Source organism: Pistacia vera, unplaced genomic scaffold, assembly GCF_008641045.1.
Source record: "Pistacia vera cultivar Batoury unplaced genomic scaffold, PisVer_v2 Contig900, whole genome shotgun sequence".
NCBI classification, from domain to species: Eukaryota; Viridiplantae; Streptophyta; class Magnoliopsida; order Sapindales; family Anacardiaceae; genus Pistacia; species Pistacia vera.
The window spans coordinates 145,411-167,874 of record NW_022196780.1 but is presented as its reverse complement, the minus strand read 5'-3'; the positions used below and the strand labels follow the sequence as shown (position 1 = coordinate 167,874).

General features: G+C 36.4%; 1 protein-coding gene, 1 non-coding gene and 1 pseudogene across 2 annotated transcripts; 1 reads left to right on the top strand and 2 right to left on the bottom strand.

Moving 5' to 3' along the window:
- Positions 1 to 8,687: 8,687 nt before the first annotated feature.
- Positions 8,688 to 8,794, bottom strand: LOC116119723. The gene has a single exon (XR_004126432.1). It is a non-coding gene; the product is annotated as a small nucleolar RNA R71 (small nucleolar RNA).
- Positions 8,795 to 11,048: 2,254 nt separating this feature from the next.
- On the bottom strand, positions 11,049 to 11,474 carry LOC116119711 (secreted RxLR effector protein 161-like). Its single transcript, XM_031405660.1, has one exon. It carries the CDS (start codon positions 11,472 to 11,474, stop codon positions 11,049 to 11,051), a length of 426 nt encoding a protein of 141 aa, XP_031261520.1.
- Positions 11,475 to 19,641: 8,167 nt separating this feature from the next.
- Positions 19,642 to 21,674, top strand: LOC116119710 (annotated as a pseudogene).
- The last annotated feature ends 790 nt before the right edge of the window (positions 21,675 to 22,464 follow it).

The following is a 22,464-nucleotide window of genomic DNA, read 5'->3' as shown; positions in this document are numbered from 1 at the left end:
CTAGAAAGGTATAAGGCACGCCTAGTAGCTAAGGGTTACACTCAACAAGCTGGCATAGATTTTGATGAAACTTTCTCTCCGGTTGTAAAAATGGTCACCTTTAGAACTATCTTAGCATTGGCTTCCATGCATCAGTGGCCTTTTTACTAGCTGGATGTAGACAATGCTTTTCTTCAAGGGGGTTTGTAAGAAGAGATTTATATGAATTTGCCTCAAGGGTTTGCTAAGTAAAGGGGGCAGCATCTTGTTTGTAAGCTCCATAAGTCACTTTATGGGGTAAAATAGGCTTCTAGAGCCTAGAATCATAATCTTACCACAACCCTTTTATCTAGAGATTTTCATCAATCAAAATCTGATTACTCTCTCTTTGTTAAAAGGGACAACTCTTTTATGGTGGTGTTGTTAGTTTATGTGGATGACATAGTCATCACGGGGAATAGTTCAGCCATGATTCAACAAACAAAGGAGTTATTACACTCCAATTTCAAGTTAAAAGACTTAGCTCTTATAAGGTATTTTTTAGGCTTTGAGGTAGCAAGATCATCTAAAGGCATAAGTATTTGCCAAAGGAAGTATGCCTTGGAACTCTTCTCAAAATCAAGTCTTTCGGGCTCTAAGCTATCTCTGATTCATATGGACTAGAATTTAAAGTTTAATTCTACAGCTCATGATCAATTACTTAATGATGTTGATGATCCCCATTATCTAACCCTACTGTTTTTCAAAGGCTGATTGGGATGTTGCTGTATTTGTGCATGACCAGGCCTGATATTTTTTTCTTTGTTAACTTGTTGAGTCAATTTATGCGTAGTCCTAAAGAATCACATCTAGCTATAGGCCTTAAGGTGGTTAAATACATAAAAAATGCTCCAGGTTTCGGCTTGCATTTTCCTGCTCACAATTCCCTACAGCTACTAGCCTATAGTGATTCAGATTGGGGTTCTTGTCTTATGACTTGAAAATCTGTCACTGGCTATTGCCTCTTTCTTGGTGGTTCTCTCATTTCCTAGAAGTCTAAGTGGCAAGCTACTATTTCTAATTCTTCCTCTGAATCTGAGTACACGACTATGGCATCTACTGTCTGTGAACTTATTTGGATCACACAACTACTTGTTGATCTTGGTTTTACTCATCTCTCTTGTGTTACATTGTATTGTGATAGTCAAGCTGCCAATCACATTGCTTCTATTCCCATGTTTCATGAGAATACGAAGCATATTGACATTAATTATCACATTGTATGTGAGAAGCTAAAAGAAGGGTTGATCAAGACTGCTTATGTTCCCGGTTCAGAGCAGCCAGCTGATATCCTTACAAAGGCCCTTGGAAGCAAGTCTCATCACCATATCTTGCACAAGTTGGGAGTTCTTGATATCTTTTACCCACCAACTTGAGGGGGGATACTAACTATATTGTATATATTGTACATACTGATGAGTGCTTGGAAGTGCACTCATACTTAGTGATTTTAAGGGTATTTTGTAAAGGAATTAGGTTTGATTGGTTAATTTTACTTAATTTTTGTATCTCTTTTGTTTTCTAGAATCACGGGCATGTTTTATGAATTTTCAGGTATTTAGGTGCTGAAAAATGAGGATTTCAAGCATGAACATTAAAGAGGAAAGAATCAAAATCCTGTAGGAACAAACGGTTTGAGAATCGGAGCTCAAATGAAGAAGTTATGGATTTTTGAAGATTGTTCATGGCAGAGGATTTTTGTGTTGTAGCATGAGTGAACATGCTGCACTAAAATGGGTGTAAATTTAGCTAAAAAACTTTGATTGACCTGATTCCCATGGCGTTTGAAATATAAGAGATATCTATATAACTTTTGTGTTTGGGTCATGATCCAGTTCAGTCTATAAGATGGTTAAAAATTGATCCGAAAGTTATGTCAGTGCATAGAAGACAAGCAGATGCAGGCTCTGGAACATGCCTTAGTGTTGCTACGATATCTTGAGCTAAAGACCTTAGATTTGGATGACTCTTGGACCACTAGAAATATGATTCAAATATCTACAATTAATATGTTTATGGTTTTGGAAGAAGTTTTCATGCTAGAAAGTAGAAGTCTTTCGGCACACAATTTTCCAATAACAGCTGTTAAGGAGAAACAGACAAAAAATGGAAAATTCGCCAAGCTACCATAAATTCCTCAGAACGAATTGGGAGCTATTCCACATATTTTTGTGAATATTTAGAAGTGTAGTTTACCGAGAATTTTACAGTTTGTTATTCTAAGATTTCTAGAGGAGGATATTCTTGTTTTAGTACCAAAGGGTTAGCACATGAATCCTAATTCTACAAGGACTCAAGTTAAGATTAATCCAAAAGATATTCTTGTTTTAGTACCAAAGGGTCAGCAAATGAATCCTAATTCTACAAGGACTCTAGTCAAGATTAATCTAAAAGATATTCTTGTTTTAGTACCAAAGGGACAGCACAGGAATCCTAATTCTATAAGGACTCAAGTTAAGATTAATCCGAATTTTGCTCTCCTATTTTGTATAGGATTTTTCCCATTACTTTCCCACAACCTAGCACTATAAAAAGATGTCTTTAGGTATTTTTTGGGGAGACTTAAAACTTTGAGAGAGGCAAGGAGAAGGGACTTCAACTTGGAGAGAACTGGAGGCAAGGAGTAGAGATCTACCTAGGGTTTCATATTTTTCTCTTGTACTTCATGTTTCTGAAGGGTTTGAGGTTTGATTTCCTTATGATCATGTGTAACTAATTTCTTTTCTAGGGATCTAATGTAACCTAAAATGAAGGTTTTATGCTTTGATTAATTTTATTGTTCTACTGATTCAATATATTTATAGTTTCATTCATTTTACTTAATTCGATCTTGATGTTTTATATGAAATAAGTATGGTAAACACCATATGTTAACTTTAAAATACAAAACAATTGATTGTTTGAGACAAGGAAAGGTAAATATCATATGCAAACCTTGAATAGCTCTTTTGAATGATTGGATTGTGTTAAGGCAAACATCAGGCTAGATACAATTTGGTTGATATTTTGAGTACTTCTTGTTCTTAATGGGTTCTTGATTGTTAGACTTTACTAAACATCCTACTGAGTTTAATGGTTAAGAATACTTAGTTAAACTTGAACATTAAACGGTAATATAATGATGGAAGACTGAACCCTAGGAATTGGATTGAGACAGTAATAAATTAGTTGTTAGCAGAGAATCGAATTGTCATGGTGAAATCAGATACCTAGGTTTTTCTTGCATTTGTTTTCAGCTAATTTTTAATTGTGTTATTTAGTTCGATTGATTAAGAATTTATTTTTCTTCCTTAGTAATTAGTTTAATTTCTTTGTTTAGAATTTTGTTTATTCTATTTGTTTAATAAGGCATAGTATATTAGGATTAATTGAGTGCTTACAAATCTTTGTGGGATCGACCCTTGCTTTTGCACACTATACTATGATATCGATTCGTGCACTTACGAGGTTGTAAAATTGTTCATCACATATATAGTTATTCTTGTAGTTAGTTGTGAGTTAGTCAAATGAGCTAGTTGGTTAGATGGTTGACTAGTTAACTACATGAGTTAACTTGTATAGTTGCTGCTACAGTACAAAAGGTGTGAACCTTAGTTGCAATATTTGGCACTTACGAATTAATAAACAAAAGACTTTTTCCCCAAATTCTCTATTTCACTCCAGTTCATCAGTTTACATGGGGGGTAGCACAAACCTCAAAGGAGGCTGCTTTCTCTATCCCCAAAATTCATAATCATCTACGCAACTCTACTTTCTATTGGAGATCCCACATCAACTAGGCACTTTCAAGCCATCTGGTTTATAAGAGGGGGCAATCTTCCCATTCAATAAGGCCTTTTGGGTAAGGAATTAGGCCCAAAAACCAACAAGTGGTATTTGAGCCAACCTAGATGGGTTGAGTGATTGACCAGTGGTAGGTTGTCAAACTACCTCTATTCAATAAGGCCTTTTGGGTGAGGAGTTAGACCCAAAAGCCAGCCCAGATGAGCTGAGTGATTGACTAGTGGTGGGCTGCCAAACTACCTCTATTCATAGCCATATGGGCTTGACCATGAGGGCTTGAGGGGGAGTGTTAGAGATCTCATATCGACTAGGCATGATCAAGCCATCTGGTTTATAAGAAGGTGCAATCCTCTCATTCAATAAGGCCTTTTGGTGAGGAGTTCGACCCGAAAACCAACAGTCCCATTTTCTCTCTATTTCTTGTCATGTCTCTTGTGCCATTTATTTTCTTCTTCCTTCTCTTTCCCTACTCAGGAGCCAAAAATAATTCAGTCATGAACAATGATGAAAATATATATGAATTCTATCTAGTAACAAAATGCAACAAAAACGGCCCAAAAATCTGATTTCCCTTTAGGCTGAAATCTCAATCAATCTCTTATGGTCTTGAAGGGTTTGAAATGTCTTGCTCAAATGACAAGACTATGTTGCATCTTCCCTTTTCGAGGGGTTACTATGTTGAAGACATTTCTTACCTAGATAGAAGTATTACCTATAAGATCAATAATGTAAAATTACTCATAATCAACATGCATATATTCATATCATTATTCATATACATGTTCATACAATCATGGAGATTTGCAGAAGCGAAATAACTTAATCACTAATCTCCAACTGTAGCAATTTGTTGTTGTTGTCTTCTTCAAAGATCACAGACTCTTCCAATGCACTGCAATTCTCAGAATGATGGTTTTTGGGAAATCAGAATTAATTGCGTGTATTGGGGACCAGTAATTGTTCCCCTTTTAAAGTACGCATGAGTCTTTCCATCAAAGACAATTGCTGGAGATAACTGCTAAGAAATTGTTCAGCAGTTCAATTTTATATAAAACTAATATATAAAAGTGAAGGACCAAATAATAATTTTAGGCAATGAATTTTAATTAATTAAAATTCTAACATTCTCCCAATTGGTCCAAACTTTTATTTCACAATCCACAACATAGTAGTTTTATATTCTTTATGTTTAATTAGAAAAATAGAATTGCATGAATCATAACGGTAAGTTCCTTTTAAACAAGTATTACCTTCCATGTATTACTATGCAATTTTTTCTCTTTTTAAATAAACTCTTGAATGTGGAATATTACTTTATGAACAAACCTCAAATGTTTGTTTGTCTCCAACCAAAATGTATACAACTAAAAAGAGAAAACAAACTATATTACCTCTCATAGTGACAAAGTGGGGTGTAGTCCCATCTGAACTACATGATCCTTGAAAGTCTTTGGTGGCATGCCTTTTGTCAAAGGATGAGTAATCATCTGCTCGGTGCGTATGTGTTCAATGAGCACTTCTTTGGCTTTAATGTGCTCCCTTATTGCTAAGTACTTAATGTCGATGTATTTACTTCGACTTCCACTCTTATTGTTCTTAGCAAAGAACACAACAGCTGAATTGTCACAATACAATCTTATTGGCCTAGAGATAGACTTAACAACACCGAGCCCATAAATGAAACTTCTCAACTAAATATCCTGTGTAGTAGCTTCAAAACAAGAAAAAAACTCAGCTTCCATGGTAGAAGTGACAACCAAATATTGTTTGGTACTTCTCCCAGATATAACACCTTTGACTAGCATAAAAACATATCCAAATGTTGATTTTCGAGAATCAGCACAACCAACAAAGTATGAGTCTGAATATCTGATGACTTCTAAGATGTCGGACCGTCTATAAGTAAGCATGAAACATTTAGTTCCTTGAAGATACCTTATGACCTTGTTTGCAACTCTCCAATGATCTAAACCTAGATTACTTTGATATCTTCCTAACATGCCAATTGCAAAAGCAATGTCAGGTCTAGTACAGACCTAAGCATACATTAGGCTTCCAACAGCTGAAGCATAAAGAATAGTTTTCATTTGTTCCTTTTCAATCTCAGGTGTAGGACATTGATTTAGATTTAACCTATCACCCTTAACAATGGTTGCAACACTGGGTGAACAATCCTTCATCCTAAATCTCTTAAGAATTTTATTAATATAGGCTTCCTAATATAGTCCCAAAAACATGTTGAGACCCATCCCTATGAATCTTAATGATAATGACATAAAAAGCCTCACCCATATCCTTCATGCTAAAATATTGAGAGAGAAATTATTTCACCTTGTGCAGCAAACCCAAATCATTGGTTACAAGGATTTTGCTCCCACTAACCTTGTGGTATATACACTGATCCATAACATTCTCTAAAAAACCAAACGAAGAGATAACTGTGTGAAATCTTAAATACCACTGCCGGGAGGCTTGTTTAAGTCCATAAATGGACATTTTAAGCTTGCAAAGAAAGTGCTCACCATCACTTGAAATGAACCCATGAGGTTGTTTCATATAAACCTTTTCCTCCAAATCTCCATTGGGGAAAGATGTTTTCACATCCATTTGATTTAAATCTAAATTGAAATGGACAACTAATGCCATGATGATTGATAAACCAATATTTGTCCTAGTATTTTTTTATGTTTTGTTGTTATTTGTGTGTTTTAACTTAAGAATATGTTACTTTGATGTGGTTTTTACTATTTTGAAGGTACATGAGCTTTTGGAATGTATTTGGAAAAAATCGTGCAAAACGGGTCGAGAATTGAAGTTGAAAAGGGAAGAAAAATGCGAAGCAACTAGATGGTGCCTAATAATCCTAGGATTATATAGTATATTCTATACTTTTTGGTAGGATTTTGGATACTTCTTATAGAGGTTTGTGCCTGATTTGTAACTTAAATTCGCATATTTTACGTTTCAAGCCAAAACATGCAGTTGGAGCAAAACCGAGCGAAATTGAGTTTCTAGACCTGGAATCAAGAATCGGGCAATTCTGATGCGGAGTGGAAGCACTATGAAGCTTGTTCCTATCGGGGATCACGAAGATCAAAGATTCAAGTGAAGAAGCAAGTGGAGGGCAGTTTCATAATTTCATAAAAGACCAACAAAGTTTGTCGTGGCGAAGATAATTCTCTACTGCGGCAAGCTAGCCTCGGGTCAGATGGTTTAGCAAGATTTCAACTTGATGTCGCGGCGAAGTTTATTATTCGCTGCGGTGAAAACTACAATTCTTTTGTTTATAAAACGTTGCGTTTTAATTGTCTTACATTAGAATCTTAGGGTTTTGGCCAACTATTTAAGAGAGCCTTAGCTCATTTTGTTAGGGAGTTCGGATTTTGAGAGAAGAAAAGGAAGAAATTGGAGATTAGAGCATTTTGGGTCTTCATTTAGGGAAGATTTCATTCTTTTCTACTGTTTTAGCATGTTGAACTTTTTACTTACAGTTTGTTTTACGAATTTATTTAATTTGAATATGAACTAACCAACTTTTGGGATAGGGTTTTGACCTAACTTTGATTACAATGGTTTAATCTTTAATAGATGTTCTTTTCAAGTTCTATTGCTTAGATTTTGTATTTATTCTTGTTCTTAATGCAATTGAATGTTGAGTTTTCTTTGTTTCAATTAATTGTTGAGCATGATGAGACTGAGAAGTGATTCATGTATTAGCCTCTTAGAGTAAATACTATAGATTAATGAATGCTAGAGATAGGTTCGGAGATCTATGAAATCACTTTAGGATCCCTTTTGGCTTAATAGACTTAGAACTGTTAATCTTTATTTTGTTGGGTGCAGAAGCTTAATAGGGATAAGTAGGAGAATATAGTCTGAGAAGGTATATTCTGCAGATTAAGGTATCTGATTTATAATCCTTGCATGTGAGTTTAAAGGCAACATCAACCGTAGATTGAATCAAAGTAATTTAGTGGAGTCGAAACCCTAACCTCTTGTCTTGAATTGATATTTTTGTGATTAGTTGATATTTTCTTAATTAGTTAGATTTTAATTTACGTTATTGATTTTGTGTTAATTTCTGTTTTTGTCTCCTGCAAATCCAACAATCTTTGTGTCCTTCAACCAATTACAAAACTAGGAAAATTAATACTTAACACGCAATCCTCGTGGGAATGATACTCTTCTCATCATTTTATTATTTTTTGTAACTAGTGCACTTGCTACACATTGCATGTTGTAAAATCAATGCATCAAGTTTTTGGCGCCATTGCCGAGGATTGATTTAGTGTTAATATTGAAGTTTTCTAGTTTTCACTAGATTGGAGTTTTATTTTTGTTTTAATTAGTTTTAGTTTAATTTTGTGTTTCTTTTCATTCACTTCGATCTTGTGTAGTTTATGCGAAGAGTAAGACAACATCCTGTGGTTCCCATTGATCCATAGATTGAAAGAACTGCAAGAAGACTTATTAGAGAGAGAAGAGAACGAAATGCAATAATCATTGAAATGGCTGAAAACAGAACTTTGAGGGAATTCTCAGTACCCTCGGTTGATGGTAGTGGTCCAAGTATCACTAGACCACCGGTGCAAACCAACAATTTTGAAATAACATCAGCAATCATCCAAATGATCCAACAGTCGGTACAATTTGGGGGAGATGCAAAGGAAGATCCAAATTCACACATTGCAAACTTATTAGAGATATGCGACATATTTAAGGCAAATGGAGTGTCAGATGATGCCATCGGGTTAAGATTATTCCCCTTTTCAATGAGAGATAAAGCAAAGGGATGGTTAATGGCACTACCAACAGGAACAATCACCACTTGGAATGAATTGGCACAACGGTTCCTGACTAAATACTTCCCTCCAGCGAAATTTGCAAGGATCAGAAATGATATCACATCATTTCTGCAGGAAGGGAATGAGTCACTTTATGAAGCATGGGAGAGATATAAAGAATTGTTGAGAAAGTGTCCACACCAAGGTTTGCCTGTTTGGATGCAAGTCTAAACCTTCTATAATGGGTTGTTGACAAATGTGCAAACAATGGTGGATGTAGCATCTAGAGGAGCATAGCAAAACAAGACACCGGAAGAAGCTTATGAGTTACTTGAAGTCCTGGTAAGTAACAACTATCAGAGACCCAATGAAAGAATTCAACTGAAGAAGTCTATGGGTATTCATGAAGTTGATGGTTACACAGCCATTTCAGCCCAATGGCAATATCGAGCAATACAAGCCTCAACTTGTTGCCAAAGGTTTTACTAAAATAGGTGATATTGACTATAAGGAGACTTTTTCACCAATCTTTCAGAGATACTCTCTTAGAATTATTATGGATTTGGTGACTTATTATGACCTAGAGTTACACCAAGTGGATGTGAAAATTGTCTTTCTAAATGGGAATTTAGAGGCAAAGGTTTATATGGATCAACCTGAGGGTTTTTCCATTGAAGGAAAAGAACACATGGTGTGTAAACTCAAATCAGTAGACAAGCTTCCCACCAATAGTAAAGTTCTTGAGAGATTTAGAATGGAAAGAGGCTCATCAAGTGTTGTTCCAATTCGAAATGGAGATAAATTTAGCCTTATGCAATGTCAAAAGAATCAATCAGAATGCAAACAAGTGAAAAGAATTCCTTAAGCATCCATTATTGGGAGCTTGTTGTATACTCAGATTTGCACCAAACCATACATCATTTTTGTTGTTGGAATGCTTGGTTGGTACTAAATTAATCTAGGATTGGATCACTGAAAGGTTGCGAAAAAATTATTGTGATACTTGCAAAGGACGAAAGATCACATGCTCACTTGCAAGAAATCTGATCAGCTTGAAGTGATTGGATATTCAGATTAAGACTGTTGGATTTGTTAATACAAGAAATTCCACATTTGGTTATTTGTTCCTATTAGTTAGAGAAGCAATTTCATGGAAGAGTGCGAAGCACTCTATCATTCTTTTGTCCACCATGGAGGCTGAGTTTATTGTGATAATAGCTGACAGCAACAAAACAGCAGTAAAACAGTAATGATATAGCAGTGAGTGAAACAATAGCATCAAGGCATGCAAAAGCACTATCCTTAAGATCAGAATTTTGCCCCTACTGGAAGAATCTTCGTGGTGCAAAAAGGCTCAACAGTGGACTAACCTCCAGGATACAATGACGAACCTCAGGTTTAGAATCGCATAAGGAAATATAATAGTGGTGACAGAGAGCTAGAAAGTTAATAAAAAACAAAGGAAACAAGGATTCTTTCAAGTGAAAAATTGTATATTTCAAATGAGAAACACACCCTTTTTTATACTAGAAAATTTGCCCGTTTTCCCTTAATTCATTCTTACAGTAACCAAAGCAATTCAATTGCTTTCAATAGCATAACAGTCCAAGAATTCAATTACTTTTAGTACATAACAGTCCAAAAAGCAATTAAAATTGGTATTTTGAAATACCAGAACTACCAGCTATTATCACAATCCCCCACATATTTCAAAATAACCAATCACCACTGATTATAGAACTTAATATTTATGAGTTGGTGTCTTTCGGACTATGAACCAATCATTGAGTAACTAAACGTGAATTACTTAAATTTGGTGAAACTAAGTTTTTATGAACCAAAAGTTTCTTTATGTAATTCAGAGGATTAGTTCCTTACACTAAATTCTCTATATTGTATACTGTTATGTGGTTTAGCACTTTATTGTCTTATGCTAGCCTGGATTTCATGAGTGCTCTAGAGATGTCTGCCTAAACTCTCATAGGAATTGACCCAATTCCACACTCACATAGGTGAACCTCCATAAGGTGTGAAGTGCAGTTTTTCACACCACTATTTATATTGGCTATGGATTTCATTAAGAGTAATTTTACTCAATCTTATTCACTACAATCAATATTATCTCGCCATAGGGAGGACTTTCTATAGATAAAATTTGATAATACTTATCAAGACAACAAGTGACTTGTTATTTCCCTTATCAGCCTACTTATTGGGATCTCCAATCACATAGGTAGGGTTACCATCACTCTTGCCTTATGCTTTAGGCATAAGTCTCATCCCCCTCGACGTGTATTCCACTAACATCCTACTTAGTGGTTTAGTCAGAGGATCGGCCAATTTTAACTCCGACTTCACAAAGTCAAGGCTCATACCTTAGATTCTAGCAGCTGCTTTATAATGGTATATCTTTCTGGATATGGCTGCTTTTCCCATTATAAATTTTGCTCTTTGCTCTTGCTATTACGGCCTGACAATCACAATGGATTGATACTGAACAGGAGGGTGAGTTTCAATGGGAAGATCTGCTAAGAGATTCCTTAACCACTCAGCCTCAGAACATGCCTTTTCTAAGGTGATAAGCTCAGACTCCATGGTAGACCGAGCTATGCAAGTTTGTTTGGAAGACTTCCATGGCACATCATCTCTATCAAGTGTAAAGATATAACCACTTCTGTATTTTATTTCATCTGAATCTGATATCCAATTGGCTTTAAAATATCCTTCTAATACAGGTGGTGTACTTCCAAACGTTAGCCCATAATCAATGGTGCCCTTCAAATATCTAGCAATCCTGTCTAATGCTATCCAGTGATTCTTATCAGGATTATGAGTATACCTATTCAATCTAGTGACAACATAAGCAATATCAGGCCTCGTACTATTCATTAAGTACATAAGGCTACCTATGATTTGGGCATATCTATTTTGACTCACTGTGTTGTGTATTTTTCTTAAGTTAAGTATTTTCATCATAACCAGTTGAGACAAGTTTACTGTCTGAATACCCAAATTTCCTTAAGAAATTTTCTACATTTGTGGCATGGTTGAGGCCACAATTCAAGGAAATTGGTTGCGGAACTTTATTTCGGGACTTGGAATTGTCGATAGTATTTCCAAACCACTAAAAATTTATTGTGATAATTCTACAACTATCTTCTTTGTGAAAAACGACAAGTATTTAAAGGGAGTTAAATATATGGAAGTGAAATACTTTGACATTAAAGAAGAAGTTCAGAAACAAAAAGTGTCAATTGAACATATTAGCACTAATCTCATGGTTGCGGATCTGTTAACTAAGGGATTGCCTCCAAAGGCATTTATTAGACATGTCGAAAGGATGGGCATTATTGAAAAATCTTAATGACTCTATGATATTTATGTATTTGACATTTTGATATCATTTATGTATTTTTTCTAATATCTATTGATATCTTGAATTCATGTTTTGTTGGTAAACACATTAATGTTTTAGTTATTTAGTCTAGGGTAAACGATCTTTTCCCACCCAAATAATGATCTAATGACACTTTCTCACCCAAAACGTTTCAAAATACAATTTTATTACCCAAACGTTATATTCCCTTAATGATTTCTATTAACTTCAGTAATATTTAGTGTGAAGACAAAAATACCCTTTATCATTTGGCTTAAATTATTTTTATTTTTATTTTTTGTCATTGTGAATTACTAATATACACTCTTTAAATATAAAATTATTAATATGCCCTCATATAATATAAATTAAGAATAAAATTCATTCTTCCCCTCTTTTATTTAAAAAAAACCCTAATTGTTTATTCTTTTCTTTTTCGTTTTCTTCCATCTCTTCTTCTCTTCTCTTTCTTCTTACTTTCTTCTCCCTTTCATTTACATTTTCTTCTTTTTTTCTTATATCAATTCTTCTCATTTTTTTTTTTTAAATTTTATTAATCATTTTCTTCTCAGTTTACTTACTCAAGAATAACATTTCCAGTAACATTTTATTTTTGTCAACAAAGAAAGCCTCCCTAAAAACAATTCTCATCATAATTCCCTTCTAAAACAAAAGTCTTCAATTTTCTCACCATCCAATCAAATCGGCAAGGGGAAGTTAGCTGGGTGGGGATTTTTAACGAATAGGTGGTGTGCAGGTTGGGCTGGGGAGTGGAGAGGTGACTGATAGGTTAATCCGGCCAGAACAAACACAAGAACACTCTAAATAAACAACCAAACAACACCCAAACTTCAATACAAACTCCAGACTAGTCCATAAAACAAGCCACAACAAGAAAATCCAAAAATACAGAACAACAATCACTTGAAATACAGAACAACTATCACAGCGCTGTAGGTGGTAATCGGCGAGCAGGGGTGGACGGTGTGTGAGTGGGTTTTGAAGAGCAAGTGAGGGGTGTGGTGTGACAGTGAGAAGTGAAGTGGGTGGGTTGGTGCTGCTATGCGGGAGATGTAGGGAGGGAAGGTGGTGGGGAAGTGGAGCGAGGAAATTGTAGGTGGGCGGAGCAGCGGAGGGGAGGTAGTGGGAGGCGTAGTGAAGAGATGAGAATTGAGGGAGGACTAGCCGTTTTGGCTTTGGTTCGGATCTGAGAAAGAAAACATTAAGGAAAGAAAGAAGGGTGAAAGAAAAAAAAAATAGGAAAGAAAGAGAAGAGAATGAGAGGAGAAGGATGAAAAAACCCGTGGCAACCATTCATCCCTACAGTTGCCTACACTTTGAATTTAAATTTTTTGATTTTTTCATGCAAAGTATTGACTAACCGTTCTGTCCTTTCTTTTAATGAATTTTTTACCATTTTACCCTCATCACAACTAAATTTACTAACGAAAATTTATTGTTGGTAGTAAAATTATATTTTGAACCATTTTGGATGGGAAAGTGTCATTAGTCCATTCTTTGGGTGGGAAAAAATCGTTTACTCTTTGGTCTATGATAAGAGACATTATAGTGGACCATTATTGAGCTTTTCACCAATAGATCATGTTAAGTAGAAAAACTAATATTGTGGTACATAGAAGGAATTATGTAAACCACTATGACTCTTATTAGTCTATACTTAATAATGATGTGTAATGTGCATTATGTTGTATTTATTCAACCAAAAATGATAATTTTGCCACATGGGCCAACTGGGAGAATGTGCCATAGTAAAGGATATTTATTTATGATTTAATAAATATCAGTAATTGGTCTAAAACATGAGATAATTAAAAGGAAAATTACAAATGTAGCCTTAAGAAACTGGTCCTCCCTCTGCCTATAAAAGAAACAGAACGCATTGCTCTCTATCATGTATTGAAGTGCTTTGTTGAATAGAAGAAGGCTGAAAATAGAGAAACACAGTTTCATATTATTTTCAAAACCATCATTGAGTTTCGGGCTGGAAGAAGAAAAGCTATGGTGAACTGAAGGTACGCCTTCTTATTATTTTATACGAAATCATAATTGTGAAATCCAAGAAGTTTTAAGGCCCATGACTGTTATTCAATGTGACTTATTTGAGTTATTTTATATATATTGTTATACATGAGAAAGTAGGGATAACACCGAGCCTTGTTAGCATGGGTGGTTGGAGATTAAGAAGGTTCTACAACCACTCAGATGTAGCCATGTCGCATGATGACATGAGAAACATGCTCTGCCAGTGCAGTGGGTATGCACCAGGTTGGCGAAAGGCTAGAAAAGGTCCACGTGTCCAATCCTTGCACGAGTCGAGGAAATCACTCGAGCAGGTGAGTAATGGGACGCAAAGAAGGATTTGCACGACATTTGCCCCCCTCACAGATTTAGTGATCATTACCTTAATTCATCCTACTATAAATAGAAGACTCCTCTCTCATTTGTGGGATTAGCTAATTTTTCTCTAAAATAGTATACTCTCTCTCTCTCTCTCTCTCTCTCTCTCTCTCTCTCCCCCTATTGTATTTCTTAAGCTATAGATCGCTCATTGAATGCGACCTGACTTCACTCATTAATACAATACTAGTGGACGTAGGATTTGGCTTTTGAGCATCCGAACCACTTTAAATATTGTTCTTCATCCCTTACTCAATCAAACCCCCCCATAACCATGTGTGACTTCTGAGTCCGCTCAGCATTTCTCACGTGCGAATAGTTGGTGTCAAAATCACGCATCAACAGTTTGGCGCTAGAAGGAGGGCGGCTTGATTTAGTACTTGTTCTTCATCAGGAGAATCTCTGACTAATCGATCTCACTACAACAAATGGCTCGCGGATTTGAATCTGAGCGAACCAATCATAGTGATGAAGAGATCCCCCAGGTACAAGAGGACACTTCTCCCGAGGTGCCCTCAGCCCCACAAAATATCGTGGGGGATATCCCTTCAAGCTCACAGCTTGACCCAGCCATCATGAGCTACCTGGAGAGGTTCAACAGTACTCTCCAAATGGTCAAGCAAAGGTTGGACCGATTGGATCGGGTCATACCACCTGAATCAAATGAGGCGGTGCCATCGTCAAAAATGCCTGCAGGTCGCATGAAAGCGCCGAAAAAGGCAAAAGCCCATAACACATGCATTGCAGCGCATTAAAGAAAGGGAAAACAAGTGGCACACAGCGGACCTAGAGGCTCCGAGGGACCATCGAACACCGATCGTACCTCAGGTAGAATACCCGTGGCATTGAGACTCGGTGACATGTTGTGGCCTGAGCCGTCTAGTGCCACGTCGCACGAGTGCTCCCACAAAAGTGCAAGGCGGGGAGATTCCCATTATCGCCAAAATGACGACTTTGATCGTCGTCGCACGGGAAGTTCCCACCATCCGTGGGTTGGTTCGCACCACCGCGGAGGTTAGGAAGGTCCCCCGAACCATTCAGCGCCATCACACGACTCTAACCAGTGTGTGTCGAGATTGGTCGGGACCGCCGGCTGAGGTGAGGAGAATCCGATCTACAGTCTTTCCTCAATCGCAACCGTGAGGGTCGAACCTACATCGCGAAAAGCAATCCCCAGATGGCTCCGCTGCCTCAGATTGAGGAACTACAGCGAGCCCTAGATCAGTTAAAGGCTCAGCAAGCAAGGGCAGGTCACAGAGGCGTCTCCCTTTTCTCTGACAGTGTTAGTCGCCCTTCTCCCGTCAAGATTCAGAATGCCCGACATGCTAGCATTCGATGGGAATTTCGATCCGCAAGATCATCTGTACGAGTTCAACGACCTCATGGAACTTGATGCGTGTTTCTTACAACATGCAAAACTAGCAAGTGCACTAGTCGCTCAAGTAATAAAGTGATGGGTAGGATATCGTTCCCACGAGGACTGTTAGCAAAGCACTAAGTTTCCTAACGTTATCAAGTTGAAGCAATCGATTGGATTGGTGGGAGCAAATTGTAATGAAAAACAAGAATGAAATTAAACAAAGAATTAAACCTTAATTAAGAAAGCAAGATGAAACACTGAATATCACTTTAAACAAAGCGGGCAAGGTTTTGACTTCGTTTGGATTTTTATGGGTTAAACCTAAAATTACACTATATTCACATTCATGCGCAATGATTGTAAATCGAATTCACTAATATGTTAAACATACCCTCTCGGGCTATGTTTTCCTATTCATCCTTATTAACACTCCGCACCCAACAAATTGAAGGTTAATAATTCTGAATTCATTAAGCATAAGAATCCTAAATTGATTTCATTAATTCTTGAATCTATCTCTAGCATCCAATACTATAATGGTGATTATCCAAGATGCCTAACATGAATTTTTTTTCAATCTCATCATGTTCATCACATACAGCATTTAATTTCAGTTTAACACACAACCAAAGCTTATTCACATGGAAATAACACAATCAAAATACTTAACCCATTTAAAATCCAAACTACAATCAAAACCCTAACCCATAAAAGATTAGTTCATAGCTAAATTAATACTACAAAAACGAAAAACAGAAATAAACAAGTTAAACATAATGAAACTGAGATGAAAGATAAGAAATCTCCCCAAAAGATGAATCTTCTAGTCAAAATCTGAATCTTCTCCTTTAAACAATCCGAAAAACTCAAAGCTTTACTCTAAGAAAAGTGTAAAAACGGCTAAACCTAAAAAGCTCAAGATCCCTTAAACAAAAGGTTAAGTTTTTCTTTTATACTTAGTCCAAAACCCAGCCAAAACACGCACAACACGAAACTGTACGTTTACAAAACTAAATAAATTGACTGTCACCGCAGCGAAGAAGAATTCTTCGCCGCGGCGAAGAATGAAGAAATCCCAAATCGTTTCTGACTTACTTCGCCGCGGCGAAGACAATTTCTTCGCCGGGGCGAAGCTCCTTCAAAAGTTCTGAAATTACAGAACTGCCACTCTGCTTGCTTCTTCGTTCGATTCTTCGATTCTTGGCTCTCTTCCTTGGGAACAAGCTTCATCGTGCTTTGTCCTGCTCCGGAACTCTCTTATCTTCTGAGATATGCTAATTTCTGAGTCAAAACTATCCAATTTTGTCTTTATTTGCTCAAAAAGTCCATTTTAACCTGAAACACGAAAAGTAAAGAATTAAGCACCAATTTAGGTAAAAATGCACTAGAAAGTACCTGAAATCTGACAAAAAGATCAAATAAAAACTGTATAATTTACAGATTATCAGAACTCCACCAAGTCTTTGACTTGGCAAAATGCCGTTGCTTGGCAGTAACTCTTACTTCTCATGCCAAGCGATAGTTCAGGTCGTTCCCAGCAGGATTAGTTAGCTCATGGCCTCAGATGAGCTCGACATTTCTGAGACACTTCCAGGCGAACAGGAAGTTTTCGATGCCTCTAAGCTATCTCAGCAACATAAGGCAAGAGAGGGATGAGCCATTCCAATCTTATATTGACAGATTCTATAGGGAGCTCCATAAGGTAGCTCACTGATAAGAGTGTAATTTATATATTTTTATTCCTTCCATATTATGTTTTTTGTTATGTTTTATGCCTAGTTGAGCTTATTAGAGCTTATTTTGTAAGTTTGGCATATTTGGATAGACTTTGGGAAATAATTGAGAAAAGATTAGGAAATTCCAGATTTTCCAGATTTTTCGTTATTCTAACCAGTGCTATGTTTTTCAAGTTTTTCAGGGAGCTAGATTCCTTGATTGCAAAAGTCTTCTTCAGAGAAATTAAAGTAGACGAATCAAGCTTTTCAGGAAGGTATTATGGACAAGAATCTGAGTTCGTTTGGGTTCTCAGTAGTTGTTGCAAAACCAGACCTGGAATCCTAGTCGCGAAGGATTCCTTAGTTGAGTATTGAATTTTCGAACGGGCCTAACTGGAGCGTCAGATATCGAAAACGGGTGATTCAAAAGTCCAGATTCATATACACATCCTGGAATACAATTTTCATGAAGTGATGGAGCCCAGAAAAGATCTTTTACATTGCGAGAATCCTGGTGCAAGCTGGAGATGAATTCTAGAATCCATATCTGATCAGATTTTATCAAATCTGGAAGTCTATCTTCTAGGAAACGTCTAGGAAAGAAATTCCGTTATTCTTGGGGAAGAATTAAGGAAAACACATGTTATTTAATTAGAAGTTTTTAGGTTAAATGGGGGGAAGACAGTAGAGTTTTAATTTTTGAGAGTTTTTGCGTTCTAGATCAAGATGTGCGGCTAATTTCCTTCTTCAGTTCAAGGGGATTTTGAAGCCTAATTTCATGTCATTGGTGTAACTTAACTTCAGTAACGTTGTTCTCAATCATGTTTTTATTAGAATTGTTTATGTTATTTTGATTTAATTGTCTGTGATTCCTGTTTGAGTGATTTAGTTTTGGCCTGCTAAATTGTTTAATCAGAATTTACCTGTTAGAATTAGGAATTGTGATACGTAATTGTCCTTTTTCTATTCAACGAGTGACGCATGATGATAGCTGATTATGGACAAGTTTTCGGTCTATTGTCTTGAATAACATAACCTAAGTTAAATAATCCGAGCTTGCGTGATTGTTGCTTAGATTGATCTATTCTCCTAATTCTTAAGGCTGCCATTGAATTAAATTTAGAGAGCTTGTTCTAGGTTGTTCAAGGGTTAGTATCTACTCGAAGAGCTTGTTTCAGTAGTGACAAACTAAGTGAGAATTCGGGTAACAGAGCTTGTTGTTTCCTAGGGTCAGTAGTTCCATAATGACGAGATAGAACAATGTTATGGTTACTTTATGTCCAATGCATGTTTAGGTGGATATTGAACCGAGAACTGATTGTTTAACCTGATATTTTATTTCTCTGTTTTACTTTAGTTTGCCTTGATTACAAACCCCCTTTCATTACTGTTGTCAAGTTTACTTTTTAGAGTTTAATTTGCGTTTCTGTTGTTTTTATTGTTTTAGAATATAGAAATTAATCGAGTCATTCCCTCTAGGATCGACCCTTGCTTGCCCTTTATACAATTCAGTAGTTACGTTAGTAAGGTTAATTAATTTGGTGCATTTGGCACTCTACCAAATTTTGGCGCCGTTGCCGGGGAATGGTATTTGTGGATTTCTTTTTTATATATTCTACGTTTTTTGTGATTTTTTTTAATCAGTGCTTAGTTGTTTTTTTTTATTATTATTTTATTTTGTTTTGTTTAATTGTGATTTTTAGGTTTTTGAAAAAAAAAAAAAGAAAGAATTTTTTTTTTAACAGTAGCACTATTCAACATGAACAGTAGTACTATTCAGTACTATTCCTAAGAGAAATTTTGGTTGAACTAGGAGTGTTGTAAGTACCTATTTCGAAGAAAATGACATTCTGAGCAAGACTAGAAATTGTTTCTAGCCCCATGCTGTCGTTGTCAAATTCGATCATTTAATAGAGTTTTTAGCTAATTTTCGTTGCTATTAAGAAAAAATTTTATTTTTTATTTTTGTATTATTATTTACTTAGGCTTAATTTTGTGATTTTAGTGGTTTATGACTCGATCCAATTCTACAAGAGAGTTGGAATTTGATCCAGAAATTGAACACAGTTTACGGAAGTTGTGAAAAGAGTCACGTCAAGCAAGTTCTTCATCTCCTGATCTAAATATAGCCTTGGTTCAGCATCCCACAGCTCATCCAATGATCCAGATTCAGAGATAGAAGAAGAGATGGCTGCTGGCAGAACATTAAAGGAGTTGGCTGCCCCTGATTTTAATCAGCAGCCTTTGTGTATTCAGTACCCTACTTTAGATGTTGCTTTTGAATTGAAGTCTGGTCTAATTCACTTGTTGCCTACATTTCATGGTCGTGCAGGTGAAGATCCAAACAAACATCTAAAGGAGTTTCACGTTGTCTATTCAAGCATGAAACCAATTGGAGTGACAGAGGAGCAGATTAAGTTACGAGCTTTTCCTTTTTCGTTGGGGGATGATGCAAAGGATTGGCTCTATTATTTACCATCGGGGACAGTCACAACATGGAACAAGATGAAAAGGATGTTTTTAGAAAGATATTTCGCAGCATCTAGAGCTGCCACCATCAGGAAAGAGATATGTGGGATAAGGCAATATAATGGAGAAACGTTGTATGAATATTGGGAGCGATTCAAGAAGTTATGTGCAAGTTGTCTTCACCACCAAATAAATGATCAATTGCTAATTCAGTATCTCTATGAAGATTGCTGCCTATGGAAAGAAATATGATAGATGCAGCAAGTGGAGGTGCTTTGGTAGATAAGACTCCTGAAGTTGCCAAACAGTTAATCTCAAACATGGCTGCCAATTCCCAACAGTTTGGTACAAGACATGATGCGCCAACCAAAAGGGTGAATGAGGTAAGTACATCTTCCATTGAACAACAATTATCTGATCTTACCTCTCTTGTTAGACAATTGGCTTTAGGGAATGCGCAACAAGTAAAAGCTTGTGGGATATGTTCGACAATGGGACACCAAACGGACATGTGCCCAACACTTCAAGAGGAAAGGACTGAACAAGTCAACGCAGTAGGAAACTTTTCTGGACCACCGAGGCAACATGATCCTTACTCCAACACGTACAATCCAGGTTGGAGAGATCATCTGAATTTCAGTTATGGAGGAAATAGACAAGTAGGAGGTGGACAGAATTTCTTCCAGAATAGACAACAACGACAACAAGGTTTTCAACCGAAGCAACCTGCATCACAGAGTTCAAACTCGTCCCTGGAAGATATAGTTAAGTCCCTTGCTTTGAATACCAAACAGTTTCAACAAGATACAAGATCTAGTATTCAAAGTCTGGAGAATCAGATGGGTCAAATGGCAACTGCTATAAGTCGTTTAGAGGCTCAAGTTGGAGGGAAGTTGCCTTCTTAAACAATGGTGAATCCAAAGGAGAATGTGAATGCAGTGACGCTGAGAAGTGGCAAGAAAGTGGAAGAACCAAATCTGAACATTCCAAGTGTAGCAAAGGAAGCAGAGATTGAAGATGAAATTGAGAAAGAAAAGGTTACAACTGAATCAAAGGTAATTCCTAACCCTTCAATTCAACTTCAGTCTAATACTTTACCTTTTCCTAGCAGATTCGCGAAGTCAAAGAAAGAAGAGAAGGATAAAGAAATTTTGGAGATGTTTCGCAAGGTGGAAGTGAATATACCTCTATTGGATGCAATTAAACAAGTGCCAAGGTATGCAAAATTTCTTAAGGAGCTATGCACCAATAAGCGGAAGTTGAACGGTGATGAGAAGATAATAATGGGAGAAAATGTGTCAGCAGTGTTCCAAAGAAAGCTTCCTCCCAAGTGCAAGGATCCAGGTATGTTTACTATTCCTTGTAAGATAGGTAACACCAGAATTGAGAGAGTTATGGTAGATTTAGGAGCTTCGATTAATGTCATGCCAAGATCTATTTATGCTTCATTAAATCTAGGTCCTGTGAAAGATATTGGTGTTATTATCCAATTGGCTGATCGCACCAATGCATACCCTGAAGGGGTAGTTGAAGATGTTCTTGTGTAGGTCAATGAGTTAGTGTTTCCAGTTGATTTTTACATTATGGATATGGATGATTCTTCGTCTCCTGACCCTGCACCTATCTTATTGGGAAGACCATTCCTAAATATAACTCTGACAAAAATAGATGTTCATGATGGTACCCTCACAATGGAATTTGATGGTGAAGTAATTCGTTTTAATATTTATGATGCCATGGAGTCGGGCTAACGACTTTAACCAAAGGCGCTGCTTGGGAGGCAACCCAAGAATTCAGATTTGATTTTCTTTTCCCTTGACTTTAGTTTTTTTTTTTAGTTTTGCCATTTTTTTTCTTTTCGTTTTATTTGTTTTATTTGCCCGTCTCTTCATTTGGGTTTTACATTGGGGACAATGTAAGTTTTAAGTGTGCGGGAGAAGTTAGGCTTTAGGTGTTTGTTTATGTTAAGAAAAAAAAAAAAAAAAAGAGTTTTTGTTTTTACGAAGGTTTATGCTTTAAGTCATGTCTTTGAATGTCTAGTAATGCATGAAATAATAACTTGACTTTGTGTTTAGCATATTCCTTGACTTAGGATGTTAGCAATATTTCATAAAATAGAGTTAATCATATTTGAATCTTTGTAGTTTTGAAACAATATGTCTTGAGAAGTTGGGTGAACTTGGTGACGAAGCATGATTGAGGAGTGTATAACAACCCTTAAAAGAAAGAAAAAAAATGTTTCTCTTAAGCTAGTCCTAAATTTGGGTTTAAGCAAACAGAAAAAAAAAAAAAAAAGGAGAAAAGAAAGGTATGTGGTGAGTCGAGATGGAGTGTAAAACGCACTCACTCATAAACACAACCATGAAATGAGATGGAGCATAAAATGCACTCATTTTTTTTCAAAAAAAAAAAAAGAAAAAAAGTTCTAGTTTGCTACCCAGTTTGTAGTAGTAAAGAGAAACAGTTGAGGAAAAGTTGAGGGGTGAGTTGTACATGAATTGGTTGTGATTAGTCTTCTTGTTTTCATTGACTGATTGAGGG

Coding starts and splice junctions, on each gene's coding strand:
- LOC116119711 (XM_031405660.1), bottom strand. CDS start 11,474: ATGAATAGTACGAGGCCTGATATTGCTTATGTTGTCACTAGATTGAAT.